At 41.2% G+C, this 24,336-nt stretch overlaps 2 protein-coding genes across 8 annotated transcripts in view; one reads left to right on the top strand and one right to left on the bottom strand.

The window, feature by feature from the left end:
• The window catches only part of INTS6 (integrator complex subunit 6), a 200,408-nt gene that overhangs the window by 92,181 nt on the left and 83,891 nt on the right, over positions 1-24,336 (top strand). For 6 of the 7 annotated variants that reach the window (XR_012092585.1, XR_005236459.2, XR_005236458.2 and 3 more), the window contains exons 19-21: positions 8,075-8,234; positions 15,909-16,101; positions 17,888-18,066. The gene's annotated coding sequence lies outside the window, so the exon portion shown is untranslated. Of the gene's footprint in view, positions 1-8,074; positions 9,223-15,908; positions 16,102-17,887; positions 18,067-24,336 lie in introns of those variants that run through there. The other variant, XM_037986669.2, reaches the window with a different exon arrangement.
• Positions 358-23,706, bottom strand: SERPINE3 (serpin family E member 3). The gene is given in 8 exon segments (XM_007960443.3): positions 358-435; positions 437-549; positions 1,001-1,087; positions 7,274-7,374; positions 13,939-14,137; positions 15,109-15,318; positions 17,882-18,115; positions 21,450-23,706. Coding segments are annotated over 8 exon segments (1,278 nt in total). The 5' UTR covers positions 21,706-23,706.

Genomic DNA, 24,336 nt, shown 5'->3' with positions numbered 1-24,336 from the left:
AGATCAACAGAACAGTATAGAAATCAGGTGCATTCATTAGAATACTAGGATCACAAGAGGACTACTCTGGTATACTCTAGTGACCTGAAAAAAAAACTCTAAAATGATAAGAAAGCTAGGGGACAACGGGAAAAAAAGGGAAAGATTTGTAATTTATTTTGCTTTCATAATTTTTCTAAGTATCTTCAGAAGTAGAAATCTATAGCATTTTTAAAAAATCTACATTAACTATATATGAGCTGAGAGAATGAGAAGGTAAAAAACATGGAGGATAAGTTTCTTTGTACTTATGAAATAGTTCCCTTTCTTAGGATACAAGACAGCAACTGGGAAGCTTCTGAAGCACCATAAAAACAGCTAGAAAGAATGCTTATTTTTGAGGGGATAGTGGACAAATGAGCCCTTGTTGCTAGAGAGACACTGATAAATAATTTATCTGAATCCTGTCAAAAAACACTGTAATACCTGTGTTAGGTTCTCTCAGGAAATAGATGAATGGCCGATCTGCTTTAAAAGTAGGAATCCGAGACCTTTTCAATAACAACAGAGCTGCAGGAAAGAAAGAAGAATCCCATTGCATTTTCTGTGCATTTTTAAGAAAATAACTATTGGTTGTGAAGTAAGTTATATACCATTTTTTTAAAGAAATCAAAGCATCCTAATGGCATTTCATTGTTTACTGTTGTGATGGGGGTGCAAATGGGAAAATTAAAAGATGCCATCTAGCCAATCTTGTCTCCTGTTTTGAACACATTCCATGGAATAAATTCCTTATTGAAGGTAACTTTCAGAATGATTTTTATAGGATGGGTATCTCCTCTTCCCCATCATTTTTCAAAAACTTTTTATTTTCTTTAGTGTTCCTTTTTAAAAAATGCTATACCACACCTGAATTTGGGGGTTATGGAAAGATTCAGAAGTGTGAAGATTCAACTAGGTAAATTTAAGAAAGGTAGATATGGGTGAGCAGTGTGACTGGGTATTCTCTGTTTGAACATACCTGTGGCTCCAGATGCCTTGGTGCCTTCCTCCAAAACTTCAATCTTGGCCTTGTGGATTGCTTCAGAAACATAAAAGCCATCTTGGCCTAACCGCAGAAAATGATAAAAATATGAATTGCTCATTAACATTTTTCTAACACATTTAGAACACATTCTTTAAAAATGTACTTACAAAATTTATAGTATCCAATGCTGCTTACTGTGTAGCTAGGGAAAGAGTGGAAAATTCTTGTTTTTGTTTTTACTGGAGGCTCAGGTAGCTGTTTGGAAAATTCTTAAGGTTCAATATGTTACCAAACTTGCAAAACTTTTAATTTGTTAAATATATGTAATCTCTCCCAAAATAATATTCAGAGCCCTGCCCCATTTTTTTTCGGTGGTTCATTTTCAGAAATGATTTCTAGTTAATACTACAATCCCTCCTTCAGCCAGTATTTCCAAAACTTCAGTGATCATAGGAATCACCTGGCTATGTGTTAAAATGCAGATTCTGTAGCCCAGGAATCATTTTCACCAAGCTTCAGAGATCATTTCCCTTGAATGTCTTTTTGGACTGCATTTTAAGAGCCACTTTAAAATGACAAAGTCACAGGATTTTATCACAGGCTTTATTGAGGCACAATTCAGAGTAATATGAATGTGTCTAGTGTTGCATGACTGCATTCTGTATACTTAGGTGTATCAGTTATGCAATTAATATGCCTCATGGGCTAGAATCTACAAAGCAGAGCGGTTAGTATAAATGTTCTATGTGCTAAGTTTCACAGATTATAAGTTTAGCAAATAGGACTAAGTGATAATTTAGAGGAATTGGCTGATTTTTGTAAGCTAATCATTAACCATTTTTAAACAGCTCCAAAGACGAAAGGATACTTGATGACACAGTAAAAAATGAAAGATTTAGAACCAAAAGAAACTTAAGAAATCATTCAGTCCAATCCTTTCATTTTAGAGTGAGCTGTTAACTCATCTGAGATCACACACCTGAAAAGCAGAGTTGAGAATATTCTGATTGAAAGCCCACTCCCATCCCACCCCTCCACTCCACTCAAACATTCCCACCTTTCAGAAAGTGTATGCTAGTCAACTCCAACATGCCACTGGGAGGTATCTGCGGCATGAACGTTAAAATAATCAGTTTGATGAACACATATGTGAGGGAGCTTTGTTTCATCTTAGACTTAATGCTTAAATTGGTTTGTGTTTGTCACACACATACGGGAGATAGCCCATGAATGCCATGAGAGAATAAAACCAGACCAAAGTAAAGAATATGCGGCATTCCATCCATCTTGTAAGTAAGGTGTGAACAGAATGTTGTGAGTTGGCTATATTCACTGTAAGGAACAGTCATTTTCCAGCATCAGTGAAGGGGACAGGAAGGGCCAGAGGAAGTAAAAATCAATGGAAACATTCACTAGTGTCACTTGTCCTAAAACCAGTGAAGAATTTGATTTATTTTAGCAGTTGGTATTTTTCTGTAGGGTCTTTAAGAAACAAATTTCACTATCATTAATAATTATCCCCTCTTACTAGCTAATTAAGCAAACTGAAATGCAGTGCCAAAGTTACAAAGAGAGCTTTAGGGTTAAAGAATGGTTATTTTATGAGAGTCATGAGAGGGTTTTACTAATTTCCATGACTTCATTACCATATAGGATGGTGTCTGAACATTTTAAATGAATGTTGGTGAAATAAGCAGAGATTCACTAGGAAACCCCTTATCAGCTAACATGTCTCTGTGTTAGTCTGGGCACCTTGGCAGTGTGAGAAATGGGACCAGTTGATGTGGATGAGTCTGGTTAGATGGTCCAGGCTATTTTAGTATTTTGAAACTGCAACTGAAGAGTTTCATTTAAATGGTTTCTCTCCATCAGACTATAAGAGTGGTCCAATAATTGACATATGTTTGCACAGCCATAAACCAAGGTCCATAGCCTATGCATGCCATGCCCCAGCATCAGCATCTTTTAAATATTATCTCTGGTAAGAGTTGACATTTCAAAAGATCAACATATGTGATAAAAATGAGAATTTGGGAGTCATCTGTGGTTTTGCATTTTTCCTCCTGCTTAATCTTACATTACAGATTCCTATTATTTTTTATTGAGTACCTTTTGAAATACTTCACAACTAATGAACCTAGAAGAAGTCAAGCACAAAGGGATTCTCCTGGTCTTTTTCTACTCCCCTGAAGTGTTGACAGCTGCTTAATGCCATTGAGGGGCATACACCCTGTTTTCCCAAAAGTTGTTCTCAAGATTGTTTACAGGTGGCATTCTATAAAAGGGTTCCATGATTAATTATATATGGGAGATACTAAACAGTTTTGCACTCGTGTTTTCAGTAGGGGACTTCTTAGAGCTGCTAATCTGCTAACTTTTATAGTGGATCTCTACGGGACAATTATAATACGTGGTGTTAAACCATGGAACCACCCACACCATTCTCTGTCCCAGATTTACAGGATTAGCATTTTGGGAACATACTTTGGGAAACTGTAGCCCACCATAAACCCCCTTGCTCCTACAATACATTCTGTATACAAAGCAAAGGGGTGATACCCTCCTTGCTGGCATACTCTCCACTCTTCTTCTGTAACATCTTCTAGGGTGTTTATCTTCCTTTTTAGACTATTAGCTCCTAGAAAGCGTAAATGATGTCTTAATCATTTTAAATATTTCTTTGCCCAACTTACATTAAGAATACTTGGTACATAAATGTGTTTAGTAAATGCTGGATAAATTAATAATAGACACCCCTTACCACTATACAAATGGCCTTAATGTTCCTTAACCTTGTTAAACTTGTAAGGAAATGCCGATTGGTGTTTGTAGAACCATAAAGGCATGGCATAGGATGGGTCATCTGCAAGTCTCAGCCAAATGATTGTTTCAGTGCTTTGTTGGTGGAGACCATTATTCTTTGTGTGTGGCTGGTCATACTCAAAAGTTTAAAAGGTGTGGCTGGTCATACTTAAAAAGTATGACCATCATGTTATGATGGTCATACTTCGTAACATGATGTTGTATAAACATTGTGTCCCTACATTTAATCCTCAGCTTCTCATAAATCAGGATAAACATATCATTTGCTGTTTTGTCTTTACAATTATTATTTTCTGTAGGCAGATTTAGTGGCTTTTAAAACGTTATTGCCAGAACTTGTTTCTAGTTTATCTTTTTCATCTTGTCACTTAGTTGCTAACACTAAGTGTTGGGGAGAGGAGGAGAGAGAGAGAGAGACATAGTACCCGGCCCAGGATAGAGAGAGAGAGTGCTAAGAGGAATCTGAAATGGCCTTTGAAATTAGGCTATGGTTAGTTGCTTTCTCCATTTGTCTCCTCTAGCCCACTCCGCACCTCTTTCTATTGCAATTCTGACCAGACATCTGGTGTGGCATGAGTTAACTTATGTAACTTCCATACTCAACCAAACAACTCTGGTGGTTTGTTCATTTAAGTCATAGTAACAGAGAACTTGTACTTCTTACTGAGCAGAGATTGAAAACTACCTACTTACAAAAGCCAAGAAGAAGACAGTTTCTTCAGAGTTTCAAGTTTGTGCACAAGGAGTATTTTGTGGACTAGGAGGCATGGGTCTATATCAAAGCCTGCTGATCCTAAAGCCAGTGGGATTGCTTAAGAAGAGTATCTTTAGCTGGCATCTTCAGTGTGAGTGAAACGGGAATTACTCTTAAAAGCTGCATAACATCTAGTATCAAGGAGACTGGGGGGAAATTACACTCTGGTTTCAGTTGGGCCTTGAAATAATATTTAATGAGTCCTTCAGGCAGCAAAAAAAATATTTGATACCAAGAAGGAAGAGATGAGTGACTTGTAAATGGGGAAAGAGAACTTGAGTAAAATGATTCTGGGACTGAAAGGCCAAATGTCTGCTGTGGTTGTTGCAGTTCCATCAATAGCACAAAACTGCTTGGTAATCCCTTGTAAACTGGAAGAAGAGAGGCCAGCATTTTCTGATCACTTACTCTCCGGCAAGGTCTCTGCTGATGCCATACTTTATGTAAATGATTTTGTTTCTACAATTAAGGTGTGTGGTGAGTGGTAGCTACCCCCATTTTAAGAATGAGGAAAACTATTTCTTGGAGAGATTTGGTGGCCCTGTCTCTAGAATATTAAGATGAAAGCCAATTTGGGCAGAGAAGTGGTTAGTCTCTTGATTATGTTTAAAGAAGGACATTAAGAAGCAATACTTTGGTTGGCAATCTTTTTCTATAAAGGCCCAGATATTAAATATTTTAGCCAATGCAGGCCATATGGTGTCTGAGATCTCAACTACTCAATTTTGCTGTTGTAGCAGGAAAGCAGCCATAGATGATTTATGAATGAATGAGAGTGGCTATGTTTTAATTAAACTTTAGAAAAGTAGGTGGTAGGCCATTGTTTGCTGACCCCTGCTTTAGAGGAACAAAACGTCACGAGAGAAAATTACCAGGCTGGCACGTTTTGTCAGTAGGAAATGTGAATGCAAGCTTCACACTTGGCACATGATAATTGCTTGATAATTATTAAATAAGCCAGATCTGCCTGCCTACCTTTCTGCTGGTTTGAGCAAACATAAGTAGATTTGAATTGCATTAAAAAAAAAAAAAAAAAAGAGGTTTGGTATCAAAAGGTACTTTTAAATCCAGGTTACTTATTAGATCTTGCCAGAGGAGTTTGTGGACCTTGGAAGTCTTCACCAATAGGGGAGCTACATGATGTGTGTTAAGATCAGTCCTGTTTGAGAACACAGGGTTGATGGCACATTAGAATGTACTTTTAGGACATAAAAGGGAGAGCTTTAGGAGTTATGAAGGGACAGTCAGTAAGCCCTAGTGATTCACTGAATGTAGTGATGTAGAAGGAAAGGTCAAGAATGGTCTTAAAGTTTTGAACTCTGATTTTCAAAATCACCACCACCAACAGGGATGCCATGGCTGAGCTCTGGAGTTGCAAGAAGACACTGGTTAGATTTTGCACATTATCAAACATAGAATTCTCTTAAGTTCTTCATCCCTTGCTCTTTCCTTGCCCTCTGATCTTTTCTCTTTAGTATTCCTCCTTTCCCTGAAATGTCAGATTATTCCTATGTCAGTAAGGAAAGTTTCTGTTTGAGTCATTTGACCAAGTCAACAATATTTACTTGGTATCCCACTGTGTGCCCAGCATCATTGTGGACACTATGCCCAAACTTGACTATTGCTTCGCTTATCTCTTCGCGTGTTCAGGCAATGAGTACAGAGCTGGTAGATTTTAAACTCTCTAGAATAGATTCTCCTATGTTTTATTTGATAAGTAACTCTGTCAATCTGGTCACATCTAAAGCCCAAACCAAGACTTCTCTTGTGGGTCAAAATCTCAATTTTCCTGTGATTGCTTAAGAAGGAAGATTCTGAGCCAAAATTTAGAAAAGTCCACATTATGATGTTCTAGAATTCAAAATAGTGATTTTCAAGCTCTTCAGGTAAGGGAAATGTCAAGGCCAATGGAAATACCAGCTACAGTATCATCTTTGCACAGATAATTTAAAATCCAGAGTAGAAATAAACCTGAGCCTCTGAGTTGGCAATAGTTTAGTTAATGGTGTCTTGAGAGGATTGTAGAACATAGGTTCTGGCATTCACTCCCTGTTTATATTTGATATAAATTCCCTATCATAAGCAAACAGCATGTATTGATTGGTAGTAGCAATTCAACTATGTGCAAAGAAATTCAACATGGTTGGTGGAAAGGAGAACATTTTAAGGCAAGGTTGTAAGAGCCTGGGTAATTTGAAGAAAGGAAATTGGACAGATGAGGGAAGGTTTCAAGACTAGCTTATTAGAAGAGGACAGAGAAGGTATAGGGAAGGAGAGAGGAAAAGGTTGTAGAAACAAAGCGTGCCTGTGAAGCTGATGGAACAGCAGGAGGTCATAATGAAGAATCTATTGCTGCAGCAATGCCTTGGGTCCACTCCTAGTCATGACGGTTAGAGGGAGGGTCTCTTTATTATGTATTGTGGACATTGACCCCATGGTGAAGGTGGTATCTGAAAACTGTGATTAAGGCCTGAAGAACATCCCTTCCTCACAAGATCTAACCCAAATTTGACTGTTAGTAGAAGCAACACATTTTTATATCAAACAGAGCACCTTTCTTAATCTTTTACATAATGTTGACTTTCTGGAAACCACTGAAGGCTCTGTGGAAATGAGAATCCCTTAATCAAAGTATGATAAAACTGCCCCAAACACAAGGCTAGAAAGTTTGGAAGAAGAACCATTTTTACCTGAAATTCCTTTTAAGTTAGCTTTGAGTGGATCGAAAAGATCAGTGACTCCCCAAGAATTTAAAATGCTTTTTAAGTTGAATTGATTTTGGATCCTAAACCTGAAAAGCAAAAACAAACCATCAACTTTCAAAATTCTTACTCAATATGCTTTCGTGCACACCACATGAAGTCCGAAGTCCCTAACTTGGAAGTCAGGCTGGCTCCACCAGATTTATTTCCAGCTTCATCTTCCATGGTGCCTTCCCATAAGCCCTAATCTGACCACATAGAGCTCTTCCCCACCTCTGTACTCTTGTTCCTGCTGTTCATTCTAAGTCTTCCCATTGACTTTGATTATCTTTTAGTTATTATCCATTTTTCAGTTGTTACCTCCTCCTCCTTTTCTTCAGCTATTTTGTAACCTTTGGTTCTTAAAGCCCCATTAACACCTTGTTTTGCTCTTATGATATATAGAACATTCTGCTTCCTATTAGCGTCATTTATGATATTGTAAACTACCTGAGAAGAGTGGCTATCCCAATTCATTTTTTAAACACTTTTTTTTTTTGAGATGGGGGTCTCCCTATGTTGCCAGGCTAGACTCGAACTTCTGGCCTCAAGTGATCCACCTGCCTTAGCTTCCCGAGTAGCTGGGACTACAGGTGTGCCCCACTGTGCCAGGCTCCAATTCATTATTATTTCTTAATAAGAATTAATATTTAATGAGTGCTTACATTATGCTAGATACTATAAGAGCTTTATGTGGATTATCTCATTTCATCTTCATATAACTATGTTATTATTATCCTCATTTTACAGATGGGAAAATCAAGACTTAAAGCGTTTAAGAAACTTGCCCAAGATGACATAATGAGTATGTGATGGACCTCGATTCAAATCAAGCCTGTGTGTGTGCAGAGTCCATGCTCTAATCACCTACATTTTGCTACCTCCCATCTCGTGTGGCATCTCACTTATAGTAGGTGCAGAAAAGAGGCTGTTGACTAATTGCCTTATTGACAATTAATAGAGTATTTTATTTAATAGAGTGTTTATACTGGATAAAATATATTTTCATATTTGCTGTGTGCAGTTTATGCCTTTGGAGCACAGTAGGAAAAGAATGGAACTTAAAGCCTTGGTTTTCCTAGTAAACCCTTTGAGCATAAAGAATCAGCACACCAATTTTATATTTCCCCAGGAACAAGGCATTTAAAGGTTTACTGTTGAAAAATCCTTTAAAAGAGCTGCTGATATTATTTTTCTTTGAAAATATAAAAGATCAAAGTGAAAATTAGATGGTCTTTTTCTATAAATAATACAGAACTTGTAGGAGAGTAAAAATATTGAATAAGACCATTTAATATCAAAGGTCTTCATTGCTATACAAGACAGTGTGATTCATACTTTAACCAAAAATATCATACTTTCTCATAAAGGTATATTTTGAATCTTCAGAATAGTTTCCAAAAAGAAATATACTTTCTCCAAATATGCTGACATTTCTCCAAAAAATTTTTGGACCATCTCTTATGAAATTTTCTTAAATACTGAAAACACATCCTTTTTGAAACCTCCAGTTGCTGAAACAGTGGTTATGAGCATGAACTTGGGAATCCAATGTCTGAGTTTGAATCCTGGATCAAGTAACTACCTGCATAACTAGTAACCTCCGCGGGAAGTTACTTTACTTCTGTTTGTCTCAGTCTTCATTTGTGAAATGACCATAATTGTAATGCGTGTTTGTAGGGTTGTAAAGATTAAATGAATGAATCCTTGTAAAGTGCTTGGAACAATCCCCAGCACAGCCCATGCACTTACTGTTACCATTGTGATTTTTAAATTATTTTTCAATTATATTGAGAAAGAGTTAATTAAGAGCTATTTGAAGCTAAATGTGATTTTTGGTGGGTGATACACTTTTTGTAAACTAAAAACAGCAGTAAAAGTGAGGTATGACTATAAAAGCTTAGAGTGATTGTCTTGTATGGCTATGAAGGCAGATCCAGAAGAAATGCTACAAAAATAACTTTATTAAAAAAATACCCTTTACCAATACCAGACAAGGATATTACAAGAAAGCCAAATTACAGACCAATATACCTTATTAATATAGATGCAAAATCTTCAACAAAACATTAGCAAATTGAATCCAACACCATATAAATCTCACCATGACAAAGTGGGATTTATCCCAGGAATGCAAGGTGGGTTCAACATATGAAAACCAATTAATATACTATACCATATTGATAGAATAAGGGACAAAGGCCACACCACCATCTCAATAGATGCAGAAAAAGCATTTGACAAAGTCCAACACCCTTTCATGATTAAAAACAAACAAACAAACATCAAACATACAACAAACTTTGGATAGAAGGTAACTTCCTTAAATTGATAAAGGGCATCTACAAAATCCCCACAGCTAGTATCACACTTTACAGTAAAAGACTGAAAGTCTTCCCCCTAAGATCAAGAACAAGACAAGAATGTCCACTCTGACCCCTTCTATTTCACATGCTACTGGAGGGTGAGTAGGACAATTACATGAGAAAAAGAAATAGAAGGCATCCAGGTTAGAAAGAAGTAAATCTGTCTCTATTCACAGATGACTTGGTCCTATACATAGAAAACCCTAAAGAATCCACATACACACACACAAAAAAACCGATTAGAGCTAATAAATGAGTTCACTGAAGTGCAGCATACAAGTTTAAGATACAAAAATCAATTGTGTTTGTATACACTATAGAACAATCTGAAAATAAGTAAAAATTCAAAGGAGTCAAATACTTAGAATAAATTTAATAAAATAAGTGCAAGACTTGCATATGGAAAACTACAAAACATTGTTGAAAGAAAGAAAAACTTAAAGGAAAGATATTTTGAGTTCATGGCTCAGAACACTTAATATTGTTAGAAAGTAGTACTCGCCAAATTGATCTATGGATTCAACACAATCCCTGTCTAAATCCTTCCTGCCTTTTTGGCAGAAATTGACAAGCTGATCCTAAAATTTATATGAAAATGCAAGGGGCCCAGAATAGCTAAAACACTCTTGAAAAAGAAGAAAGTTGAAAGACTCACACTCCCGATTTCTAAAGTCACTACAAAGCTACAGTAATGAAGACTGTGTGGAACTGGCAAACAAACATCTATGACTATAGGATAGAATTGAAAGTCCAGAAATAAACTTACACATTTATGGGCAATTGATTTTGAAAAAGATGCCAAGAAAATTCAGTGGAGGACAGTTGGGACAAAGGGATAGATACACAAAAAAGAATGAAGTGGAATCCCTACCTCATATGATATACAATGATTAATTCAAAATGGATTAAAGACCTACATATAAGAGCTAAGCCTATAAAGTTCTTAGAAAAAAACATAAACCTAAATTTTTGTGACCCTAACTAGACAATGGTGTCTATTCAAAAGAATATGGCATCAAAAGCACAAGAAACAAAAGGAAACATAGATTAATTGAGCTTCATCCAAATTAATAACTTTTGTGCTTCAAAGGACAGCACTGAGAAGTGAAAAGAAAAACCACAGAATGACAGAAAATATTTACAAATCATAAATCTGTTAAGGTACTAGTATCCAGAATAAAGAACTATTACAACTCAATAATAAAAAGACAACCAATTTAAATATGGGTAAATCATCTGAAATAGACATTTCTACAAAAAAGACATTTCTCCAAGTACATGAAAAGATGCTCTACCTCATTAGTCATTAGGGAAATGCAAATGAAGTGCACAATGAGATACTACTTCACACCAACTAGAATGACTAAAATAAAAAGATGGTCATTAAGAAGTGTTGACAAGGATGTGGAGAAACTGGATTCCACACACATTGCTGGTAGGAATGTAAAATGGTGCAGTGACTTGGAAAACAGTCTGGTAGTTCTTCAAAAGGTAAAATGTAGGGTTACCACATGACCTAGTAATTGCATTCTTAGGTGTATATCCAAGATAATTGAAAATATATATACACACAAAAAATGTGCACTTGATTGTTTCTAGTTGCCAACAAGTTAAAACAAGCCAAAATGTGTCTAGGCACCCAAATATCTATAAATTGATGAATAGGTAAACAAAACGTAGTATATCAATACAATGGAATATTATTCAGTCATAAAAAGGAAGATAGTATTGATTCATGCTACTATGAACCTTGAAAATATTATGCAAAGAAGCCAGACACAAAAGGCCACATACAGTATAATTTCACTTACATGAAATTCTGGAATAGGCAAATCTATTGAGAGCAAGTAGATCAGAGGTTTCTGGGAGGTGGGGAGGGGAGTTGGGAGTGACTGCTAATGGATATGGGGTTTCTTTTTGAGGTGATGAAAAGGTTCTGGAATTAGTAGTGATGGTTGCACAACTTTGTGAATATACTAAAAACCTCTGAATTGTGTACTTTAAAAGGGTGAATTTTATAATATGTGAATTATATCTTGATTTTTTAAAAAAGAAACACCCCTAGAAAAGCATGAACCACACACCATGATAATCAGCAGCTCCTGGGAGGAAGGGCAAAACTCATTTTGAGTATGTGGGATCTGGTGGATTTTAAGAAGATATATATTATGTCTAATATCAAAACATTGTTCAGCCTTCTATGTTGACCTAATAATCAAATGTTTTATTCATTACATACATATTTGACATTATTAGTCTTTCTTGTGGGACATCACATGATTGTTGTTATAAATAACCCTTAACACATTCTTGGTTTTCTTGATTATTTCTTTAGTATGCTAAGCATCCCTCATGAAAATTAACAGTCCCTATGCACTTTTTTATTTACTTATACATAAAAGGTTACTTTGGAAGCTAGACACCATAATTCATCCAGAATCTACCAGTGCACTGCTTGGTGATGTGTAACCTGAAAGCACATCTCATAGTCACACAATTTTGCATTGCTACCCACAGTGTGCAAAATTTTTTGCTCTTGTTAAACAAAAAATGCCTGCTGACTATAGAGCAGGTCATACTAAAAGAAGAATGAGTGATTTGAGAGAATGAGAGGTAAATTCCTGCCTAAAAGCTGACTTTGTGTCTTTCATGATCCAAAGCTTATACCTAAATCTAGACCTAAGACAGTTTTTACTTTTTCTGTTTTGTTCCCCAAAGGATTTAAAGCTAGCTTAAAAACAAACAAACAAAAACTTGGTTAGTTTTACTTGTGAAATAACTTAATTTTCCTAAAAACCTCTATCCTTCTTGGACAGCAGTCTTGGTAGTCTTAAGGAGATTTAAAAAAAAAATTATCAGAATGAGGTTAAGTGCTAACTAATAGTTGTGTTACTAAGATTTCTGCCTTGCCTTGCCTTCCCTGCCTGCCAGCGTTTTTCAGGATCACTGCTTGAGGGTTTGAGACTTCTAAAAGCAGAATCAGGACAGTGGAGAGTTCTCAGTGGAGCTGGGCATTTCCCTGGGGTCTCTTCCAGGGAAGAGCTGCTCCAAGATGAGGCCCACCATCTGTCTCTTAAACCCAAAAAGGTTGTGGCAAATTCCCACAGCAGCCTCCTTTTTCTCTCTACTTTTGACATGGAACGCTGCTCTTCTTTCCCTTGCCAAGTTTCTCTCAAATATAATAGGAAGATTAGGGTTGCTTCTGCTCCCTCCCTGAGAGATCTGTTGAAATATTCAGTCTTTGTGTTTTGGTTTGGGTTCCAAATATTTCGTTTTGAGAGATACACTTTACCTTAGAGTTAAGTGCTGCCCTGGGCTATGCCAGATCTCACTTTAGACCTTGGCCCTTAACTTGCTGGGTCTCTCTTTGTATGTTTTCCTTCTAGTGCATAGATTTATTTTTAACTCCTTGAGGGAGTACTGCCGAGGACTTTGCCTTTGCCTACTGGAAGCCCAGGCAGTGGAGAGAGGCCAAGGCAGCTAGTGGCTACTGGACAACATTCCTTGCTTAATGCTGGTCAAAAAATGGTTATAAATGTACTCTCATTTCAAATATATCACAGAAGCTCATCATTTAAAGAAGCCCTAAGAGGAATCTTTTTGTAAAGTTATGAGTTTTGCTAATATATTTTGTTTTGAAAAAGCAAAATAGAATGCTGCCACTTCACTTTTTGATTTGTATTTGTACCTATTGGGTCTTCTTAAAGGAGAGTTCACCTCCATTTAGAAAGAATGAGAACCTTCTGCATAGAGACTTAAAGTGTCATATTTTTATGTCTTAATTTGGCATCTGATCAGAATTTTATCTGTACTTGCTCAATTACATAAGTCATCTTATCTCTTTGGTTTTGGAAAAATGGCAGTTTTGGAAAAAATGGCAGTTTTTCCAAAAAACGATGGGATAAGATTTGGGGAGCATTTCCTCTCCAAAAACTGGTTGTGGCCTAGGGCTGGATCAGGGGTCCTTGGGGGGCTCCAGTCCAGCCCAGTGAAGGCAGAATATCTTGTCCTGGGAAGACTCTGGGAAGTTAGTTCATTTCAGTCTATGCCGTGAGCTAGCCAGCGGTGGCTCTGAAATGGACTCAAACTCTAGGGTCACTTCCTCTTGGCCTAACTTCTGGGGGTACACATTAAACAAGTCATCCCAGTGGCTAAGCACAGACCCTAGAGGCAGACCACCTGTGTGCAAATCTATGCTCTTCTGACTGCTGGCTGCACAGCACCTGTGAGGGGGACTCAGCTGCTCACCTGGGCAGGAACACATCCATCCTGGCTCTCCTCAGGCTGGTGGTCCAGAGGTGGATGGTGCTGGCTGTGAGGTGTGGCTCAGTGTGGCTCAGGGGGATGTCTTTGTCACGGGGCACCACCAGGAACAGACTCACTGCACTTCCCAGGTAAGGCACCTCCAGCACCCCCACCTGATGTCCTGCGGTGTCTTGGAACTGACCTGAGGGTACAGTGGATCAGAGGTCAGCTCTGTCCCATGACCCAGGAGAATGAACCAGTGCCAGACCCTGAGAGAGGCTGGCTCAGAGGACTGGAAACAATAAAACGGAGCATCCACCCCACCCTCAGGAGGCAGTTTCAGGCCAAAGACTGTCGGGTGATATGGTATAAAAATCCTAGACCTAGAGTCTTTAAGATACCCTCACAGGACCAGAGCCAGAGGCTCTGTAGGGCTGGGTATGGGGGGGATGATGGCACGTGCAGAACCACATAGAGTAGTGCCACCTTATCCTTGGCAGATATGCTCCAAGAACCGCAGTAGAGGCCTGAACCTGTGGATGGTAATGAGCCCTGCATATACTACGTCTTCTCGATCTGATAACCGAGATGGCTACTAAGTGACTAATCAGCGTACTGTAGACAGCCTGGAGATGCTGGACAAAGGGATGATTCATATCTCAGGTGGAACAGAGAAGGACATCAGGAGATTTCACCAGACTATTCAGAAGGGCGTGCAATTTAAAACTTGAGAATCATTTGTGAAATTTTCCATTTAATATTTTCTGATGCGGATAACTGAAACTTCAAAAAGCAAAATCATGGATAAGGGTACAGGGTACTACTGTACCCGGCCTTAAAGGAACAGCCAATTCAATCCGGGCCTATTGTGCCTGCCAGGGTGGCAGTTTGGTCCAAATTCTACTAGTGCAGAAGGAAATGTCAAGCATGAAACTGAGTTTCTCTTCCACATCTGTGTCTTTTCACTGTCCTGTCAGAGCACACTGTCCAACACTCCTCTCTAAAGTCTCCAGGCACCCTAGTCTTTCCTTCCGCCATGTGCACCCAGTCCAGCAGATGGACCCTGCAGAAACATGTCCCGATCCCTTAGGAGCAGGGACCTGGCCTCCTCTCTCCTGCCCTCCGGCCCGGGCTTCCTCTCCCTTTAGACAAACCAGCAGGGGCAGAGCTCACCGTAGTTGACCTCGGCCATTTGGTGCATCATGGGGACCTGAAGGACGAGGCCGTGGGCACAGGTGAAAGGCAGGATCTGCGTGTCTGTGGAGGAGAATCTCTTCCGCCAAGTGCCTTGGAAGGACATAGTGCTCACAAGCACAAGCTGAGCAAATGCTGCACCAACTTGCTCCCACGGCCAGCCACCAGGGCCCTCACTGGGGCCCTCACCTGCAAGCAGGAAAGCAAGGGGGCGGTGGGTTAAATGTGCACTGAAACTGAACCGAACCCAGTGCATGTGTGGACAAGGAGTTAAATGCTAAAGTTAAATGCAGAGTTAAAACGTGAAAATGAAGGTCTTTTTGCTTAAGCTGGTTTCTCTTCATCTTACAATATCTTTTCAATTTACTTAAGAATATTTAATTCCCTGTCTCAGCTCCTTGTGCTGTCAAGGACCCAAGGCACCAGGAGCTGCTCTCAACTTTTGGGGACTGTTGAGTGATATGGTCATTTTGTAAAAATCCTAGACCTAGATAGAGTCTTTAAGATACCCTCACAGGGCCAGAGTCAGAGGCTCTGTAGGGCTGGATATGAGGGTGACAATGATACCCCCTGCTGGGGGATGAGGGTGTGGAGAGGGAAATGGAAGTGAGAACTCAGAAGTCCTGACACCTGCATGACCACTCAGGGGAGGTGGGGGCAGTGAGGCATCTCTGGAGTTGAGTTGGTAGCATATTTATTAAAATCTGTTAATTGCAAATCGATATGTGTTTATAACCAGTTGTTGCTGAAGACCCTGCTTTTTATTCTTTTCTGAACAGGTTGGGATGCTGCTACTGGTTCTGTTTGAGGCCATTTCCTAGGAATTATTAGACATTCCCTCCCCAGGCAGACCCTTGGAAGGAGTATGTGCTGTGATGGGAGATCCTGCACAATGTCGCCCCCAGTCCCCACCCTGCCCTGCTGCTGAGCTGAATCTCTCACTGAGCCTTTGCTTAGACAACAATATTCAAGGTATGGTCTTTGGAGGGCTGCAGTTAAAATTTCATGCAGTGCCAGAAAGAGGAGAAGGCAGACCATCCCTAAGGGGATAGTTTTTGTCCCAGCTGTTTATTTGTTTAATAAGCACACACTTTATGCTAGGCTCTGTTCTAAGTGCTTTAGCAAATCCTCACCGACTCCTCCTAACAGTTCTATTGTTATTCCCTATTTCACAGGTGAGGGAACTGAGGCTCAGAGAAGTTGGACAAGGTCACATACTTATGAGGGGTGAAGCCACCATCCACCCAGTTAGCCAATGCAATGTGGATTGCATTGAAATAGAACCCCAGCAGCTCCATGGAAAGCTTGGATTTGAACCCAAGCAGCCTGGCTCTGGACTCTGTGTTCTGAGCAACTGAGCCAACTGCCCCTTTTTCTTAGAGGACAATCAGCCTGCATTGGGAGCTGCTTCTCTGGCCTTATGCCCTGGCAGCACAAGGATCTGAGCAGGGAATTAAACATATTTAAGTAAATTGAAAAGACATGGTAAAATATGAGAGCGAGAGAGAGAACTTTATCACAAATGATGTTAATTTTTGGATTTAATTCTGCCATCCTTGTCCATACACTCACCGTTTTCCATTCAGTCACAGTATATATATCACTTCCTATTCTGCTTTTTTTTTTTTTTTTTTTTTTTTTTTTTGAGGCAAACTCTCGCTCTGTTGCCCAAGCTGGAGTGCAGTGACACAGTCTTGGCTCACTGCCACCTCTGCCTCCCGGGTTCAAGTGATTCTCCTGCCTCAGCCTCCCCGAGTAGCTGGGATTACAGGAACATGACACCATGCCCGGCTAATTTTTTGTTTTTTTAGTAGAGATGGAGTTTCACCATGTTGGCCAGGCTGGTCTCGAACTCCTGACCTCGTGATCTGCCTGCCTTGGCCTCCCAATCCTATTCTGCTTTTTAATCAACACTGGGTCTTGAATGTTCTCCACAATGCTGTGAAACTTTTGAAATGATCAAGGATGCTGGAGCCAGACTACCTGGGTTAGAATTCTGGCCTGTGGACCCTGGGCAGGAGGCTGAGCTTTCTGTGCCTCAGTTTCTCCAATTATAGAATAGGGAGAGTAATAGCGCCTACCCCTTAGGATTATTGTGAGGGTGAACTGAGATAATCAACTTGGAGCAGTGCTAACTAAATAAACTAAACACTCGGTAAGCGTTCATTATTTTAATTATCTTTTGTAATAATTACAACTGCATAACATGCAGGTGCTGTGCTACACTGATTCACCCCTCATTGCAGGGCAGCGAGGCTGTTTGTAAATCTCTTTATTCAATAACGCTGAGCTAAACATCTTATTGTGTGTAACTTTTTCTTAAATTATTTCCTTAATCTACATTCCCAGGAAACCCTTTTTTTGGCTCCTGTTGCATTTTGCTGTCACAGGTAGTTTATTATAGATGACAGCAGAGCTCAGTGGGCGAACAGTTGCATGGGACAAAGCCTGTGGGGTCCTCTGAGTTGGGAGGCTCTGAAAAGCATACTTCTTTGTTCTTGTGTGTTCTTGTGGCTCATGTATGTGTATATGTGTGCCCATGTGTATATTTGTGTGGGGGAGGGTCAGAGCAGGAAAAGCAGCAGAAAGGGACTCAGTGTCCCCTTGTCATTCAAGGGTAGGATCTCCTAAGAGGACAAACCGCTGTAATTGAAGATGGCCTGAGCACCATGGCCTCTGACAAGTGATGGGTGAGACTCTTTCTCTGCAGCCCTCTGACTTAGCCTTATTGAAATGGACAGTTTTCTTTTACCTGCAGTCTGTCTGGAAGCCCCTTCGCTAGTCTGGACGGCGGTGCCGTTGGGCTCACCGAGGTCGGCTGGTTCCAGGCTGCTGTTGGCCCACCAGGAGACCTGCTCCACAAAGCAGGGGGACAGCGGTGTTCCCACTTGCACAAAAAGGCTGCAGGCCAGCTCCATCTCGGCGCCTTGGCTGGAGGTGGGTATTGTGGCATAAACAGCATGCAAGAAATCTTTCACCCTTTGGTCTGTGAAAAACAAGTTGGGATAAGTTGACAATGGTGAGTGTGAGTAAGGAGTTAGCACAACCTCCAGCGCACATTGTATTGAGATGGAACCCCAGCAACTCCACCCTTGCTCATAAAATTCATCTACCACACAAAGCCAGTTTGAAAAAGTCATAGCTAATGTGCTCAGGAATCAGTCTGGATCCACCAATTAAAAGTTGGGAAGAAACCATGCTAGAATCTGAAAGAAATCAGGCTGCAATGAAGTCAAATAGAAAAACACTACCAACATCCTGTAGATGAATAGAGGTTGTTTTTCCTTAATTTCCTGCCTTAGGAAGGTTGATGTGTGCTGGAGTGGATTTTCTAGGGCTGGGAAAACAGCAGGTCCACCATGCAGGGTGATGGGGTTTCAAACACAACATCAGGAGATTTATGTGCAATGTCACAGTGACAATGACGGTAGGTGGCCAGGATGTTGTACTGTCAATATGTCTTGTTCAGGGCTTTAAATCCATTCCCACAACTGCGTGTCATGAGCCTGAGTAACATTTGGATTCAGCCTTGTGTAGAACTATGCTTTCAATTTGAGAAATACAGAGGAAAGGTAAGAACTCCTCCCATCCCCCCTTTCCCTAAGACCCAGCAGACAGCTTGTGTTTTTAATGTCAGTGAGAGGCTGCAAGAATGTCGAGGAAATAATAAGCATTTGAGAGAGTCGATAGCTTCCACCTTCATGAATGGCAGCTGGACTTCTATTTATTTACTGTTTATACAGGAGATTGCTTCCTTCTCTCCATGATCAATAGTGGATTTTGTTTTCATGTTATTATTCACAAGCTGCAGCTTCCGTCCTCCCCCAGGCATCCCTTAGGCTGGAACGAGGGCTCTTGCCCGCTGGTGAGTCCAGACACAGTTGCATACCCCAAGCTTCGCATTCCTAACACATGCAAGCTGAGTGTTTCCAGAAGTGAAGCCCCCTTGCTTAGGCTACTTCTACTCCCTTTTAGGCACAGCCCTGCAGTTATCTACAAACCCTCCCTGTGAGACAAAATGCTGGGTATCTTTTCCTCCACTACCTGGCTCCAGCTGGTTTTCACTGGGCTGAAACTCTCACTCAGTTGGGGTCTGTCCCCTCTGACACCCTTCATGTTGCAGAAGCCAAGCCAGGAGGCAGCAGCAGACCCCCGAGTTTCCTGGCTAATGTTCTCTGGAGGCACAGGAACCCAGAGTCTACCCTTGCCAGGGCCCCTAGCCACGAGGCTGCAGAGGACATTAGTAGGCAGACATCACTTGTCCACAATATGTTCACTACCAAAGCTGCTTCTGAGAATCCACAATTGCAAAAGATTGACTCAGAATCTTTATCTCATGAATCAGCCTAACTTAAGTGCTTGTATTTGAGTGTAGTAAGAAAAAAAATGGATAAAAACATACTTATAATCAGATTTTACTCTATCGAGGAAGGTCACATGTATTTCTAAGATCACATTCCTAGGAATATTGACTGTCTGCAGAGAAGAACTGAAACACTTCCCTGGTCCATAGTGTGATGTGACCTGAGGAATGGTCACAGAGCTCTCCTCTCCATCTTTCCACCCTCTCTGGGCCAGGGGACCACATTCTTTTAGTCAGAAATATTACAATAGCAGAGTAAGTTGGCTTGAAGTGAATTTTTGTGTGAAATCTTTTCTCTGCCCTAGCCTAGTTTGTCCATGCATATTTGCACACAGGAAGAACATTTTTAGACCCACCAGAATATGCAATGACAGGGTGAAAAATGCTGGAGGTTAACTGTGTTTATAGACATTGTGCTAAACACTCAACACTCCTGATCACACTGAATGCTTTTGACAGTCCTGTGAATTGAGGGCTATTATTATCCCTATTTTATAGATGAGAGAGCAGAGGCCCAGACAGATTAATAAAGGTGCTCAGTGTCACCCAGGTATAGGTGGTGGGGCTTTACTGCCCTGCCCACCCACAGGGTGAGGAATGGGTGGGCTGGGACAACCCTGCCTAGGACAGCTTCATTCCACTTGGAATGAACATGAGGCCACAGAGCTCATAGCCTCTTTTTTTTTTTTTTTTCTGTCTTTGCTGAATTCCTAGATCCTAGTCTAGGAAGGAAAAAGTATGTGCCTGAGTGTCTGTTTTAGCTGGAGCTGGTAGATTGGTTCTGAGGTCAAGCATTGAGCTGAGGCACTGAGCGTAGGCAGAGGTGAAGCTGACCTGGCATTCGAAAGACTCATGCTGCTGCCGGCAGAGCTGCTCTAAAATACATAATCCATAGAAATAAGCTGGCAGATCTGGCACTGGCTAGAAGTCACAGATTTATAAAAGCAGGTTGGTCAAAAGCATGGGCTCTGAAGCCAGGCAGCCTGGGCTTGAGTCCCAACTCTGCCGCTTATTGACTCTGTGACCTTCAGCAAGTTGCTTCAACTCTCTGTGCCTATTTGCCCATCTCTAAAATTGGGATGATAATAAAATTATCCTCAACAGAGCTGTTGTGACAATTAATTCAATTAATGTTTGTAAGTGCCTCCAGCGCTGCCTGGCACCTGGGAAAGCACGATGCTAGGGCGTGTCAAATGAAACTGAAAACATTGCCATGAAACCTGTTAGGTTAAAAGGAAACCTTAAAATTCAAGGGTCACCACCATTCCAAAGTCTGAATGCCTTCTGTCACAGACCTGTCCAGTGATCACTATTCCCCACTTGCATGCCATAGGGAGCTGAGCTCCCTATCTCCTAGCTGGCCTGAGTAGCAGAGTGAGCTGGAGAGAGTGAGTGTGAGCAGCAGGGTGAGCTAGAGAATGTGTGAGTGTGTGAGCAGCAAGGTGAGCTGGAGAATGTGTGAGTGTGAGCAGGAGGGTGAGCTGGAGAGAGTGAGTGTGAGTGTGAGCAGCAGGGTGAGCTGGAGAGAGTGAGTGTGAGTGTGAGCAGCAGGGTGAGCTGGAGATAGTGTGAGCAGGAGCGTGAGCTGGAGAGAGTGAATGTGAGCAGGAGGGTGAGCTGGAGAGAGTGTGAGTGTGAGCAGGAGGGTGAGCTGGAGAGAGTGTGAGTGTGAGCAGGAGGGTGAGCTGGAGAGAGTGTGAGTGTGAGCAGGAGGGTGAGCTGGAGAGAGTGTGAGTGTGAGCAGGAGGGTGAGCTGGAGAGTGAGTGTGAGTGTGAGCAGGAGGGTGAGCTGGAGAGAGTGAGTGTGAGTGTGAGCAGGAGGGTGAGCTGGAGAGAGTGAGTGTGAGTGTGAGCAGGAGGGTGAGCTGGAGAGTGTGAGTGTGAGCAGGAGGGTGAGCTGGAGAGACTAAGTGTGAGCAGGAGGGTGAGTGAGTGTGCATGTGGGCAGGCCTCTTACCATGGACAGTGTACCCCAGGGCATCTGCCAGCTGCTGGCCAGTGCTCCCTTCTGCTCCGAACTGCAGGATCTCCAGGGGGAGGGACACACCAGCAGGAGAGATGACGAAGTTCGTCTCGTTTCTACACGCGGCCACGCTCTGGTAGAGGCGAAGTGCAAATTCGGTCTTCAGCAATGTCATTCCTTCACGGAGGTGGCCATTTGCTTGGAGGAAGCAAGAGTGAAGGAGGAAGAGGGTGACCAGGAAAGGTGGCATGGAGGCTGGGAGGGTTTCTGCAATTCAGAGGGAAGAGATGCAGGGTAGGCTGGAAACTGGTGATGAAAGAGGACTGTATCCCACAGAGGACTGGGACCCCCAGCTCTCTTTTTAGGGGCTGGGGACAGCTGAGGGAGACATGCATTGAGCTGTCTTGGTTACCCACCCTGAGGCCCATCCGCCTGGGCTGCAGAGCTGTACCCTCTTGTTTCAGCATTAGAAATACTCACTGTGGTCCTTTGGAAGCCAAACTGTGGGTCTGAAGATCTGCTTCGGCCACTTACTGGATGTGTGACTTTGGCAAAGCCCTGGTCAGATCAGAAGCAAAGCATTGTGTTGGGAAAAGAAATGTAAGAGGTAATCCTACTCATTGTTCTTGGTATTTAGCCAGCTTATAGCTGTGCCATGTCTATCAGGAATAATAATAAATAATTATCTACTATGTTAAAAAGGACTTTGTACATTTGCAGTTAATCGTCCCAACAATGTCACTAGTATCTGTTATTATATTTCATCTATAAAGGGATGATTGAACCTTTGAGGCTCAGTGACTCATTTATATGGGGAAAGAAACAGGGCTGTGACTGAAATCCTGCTCTTCTATGAGTAGTATATACAATTTTGAGAATACCAATGTGCATTAAAATGTTGATACATGAACTAATTGTACCTCAAATATCAGAATTCTTGTGATGCCAATTTGTCTCTAAAAAAGAATATTTTCACAAAGATAGTTCCTACCACAGAAATGTACTCTTCCAAGGAAGAGAGATCATTAGCTAGAAAATAATGCAAGAAGAAAAAGGCAAAGCAAAAAAATGTTTTCGATGACCATGCCATACATCCAGCCAGCAGCAATTTTTGCTAAGTTGTCTAACTGTGGTATCATACCAGACTGATGTAAGAAGAGGTCCAGAGTCACTTCCTGGATTCACCAGTGAGCAGCTTACCCTGCTGCTCACATTCACACTCACTTCTCCAGCTCACCCTGCTGTAGAAGTTTGCAAGCAAGGCCACTGAGCGTGATGGTGCCTATTTTAGGTAAAGGTCCAAGACAGAAAACATCCTCTTTTTTCCAACCCTTCCTCCCTGCAGCCAAGTACAAATGCAGTGCTTGGATGACCTTGGTACACAGGTCTCGGTCTCTCTCTCTCTCTCTCTCTCTCTGTGTGTGTGTGTATGTGTGTGTGTATGTGTGTGTGTGTCCCAGCCCAGGATCATTTGCAAAACTCTTAAGCCCCAGGGTTATTGCAGCTCTTATAACCTCCCACCTCCCACAAGAACACTCTCAGCAATCAGACCTTGATGCCCCTGGGCTCCCCATGAACAAATCCCTGTCATGGCTCACCTCGAATGAGCCACTTACTCACGGACTTTTGTATCACTGTTGCACCTTTCCTTGCTCAATTCTGTTCTTGTGGGTCTCCAGCATTCATGTGCTCCCCTTTTAAAAAAGTGGAGCAGAATCTGCTTTGAATCACAAGACAGCGCAGAGAGGAAGCTGGCGATTGCCGTCTCTGCCGGCGATGTCTCTACCACTCGGTCCAAATTCCTGGAGCCTGGAGGTCCTGCAGAGAGCCAGGAGAAGCAGCCCAGCCCAGGGCAGCAAAGCCCAGATCAGAAACAGAGCAGGGCCATGGGGGGAGCCAGCCACACCCGTCAAGCCTTCTTAGGCTTGTGACCTGGTTGTACCAGCAAGGAACCCCTCATCCAGCCCTTTGTCACATTGAGGAATTCCACTGATAACTTTGCTTATTGGGCTTTTGCTGGGTACCAGGTACCTAATGCTTCCCCCCTCCTCTTGTGAAGAAAACAATAAATCAGTCATTGGGCACGACTTAATTCAGCAAATGAAATTCTGCAAAAGAGAAAACAACGCAAGATATGGCACAGTCAGTTCGGAGCAGGGTGACTTGCCTCATTTATTATTAATAAAAGTGAATGCACTAATTTATATATATAACTTGAGCTATTAATAATCTGGTTCTTCTCAGATACAACAGTTAGTAAGTCCAATAACTAATCTGAGAAAAAGACCATGTTGTCAATGAGTAGACAGATATTTTTGAAAAATATGAGCAGGTTCTGTCAAAAGTCTGTCCTTGTGATCAATTAAGAATTACATACATTTCTATTAAGGACTTAGGCCTTGTATTAAGTTCAAAATAGATGGTAGCTTATATGTGGTTACAGATTAAAGAAGAACTAAATGCAATTCTTAATAATTATGTCTCAGGCATCTGTAAGTGTTAATATTTGAAAATCAATGGACTGTTTTCACTTGACAACTACCCATACCCCTGTAATCAGTGAGTAATTCACTTTAAGGAGTTTTATTACTGACACCCAAACCTGGGATTGTTTACATGTCTTAGGATAGTTACAATTCCATAACTGCATCACATAAAATATCCCCAAATCTTTACTTTAGATTCAGTGCCTTGGACTCTAAGCCATAGTATGAAAGGAGAATAAACAGGCTTAACTTATTCTATAGCACCCAGAGAGGGCATGTCATTCATCCACCTGTCCATCCATCCATTCATCCATTCATCCATCAATCCATCTGTCCATCCGACTGTCCATCCATCCATCTGTCCATGCATGCATGCATGCCTGCATCCATCCATC

Source organism: Chlorocebus sabaeus, chromosome 3, assembly GCF_047675955.1.
Source record: "Chlorocebus sabaeus isolate Y175 chromosome 3, mChlSab1.0.hap1, whole genome shotgun sequence".
NCBI lineage: Eukaryota > Metazoa > Chordata > Mammalia > Primates > Cercopithecidae > Chlorocebus > Chlorocebus sabaeus.
The sequence above is the reverse complement of the archived record's forward strand: the minus strand, read 5'-3'. Positions and strand labels throughout refer to the sequence as shown.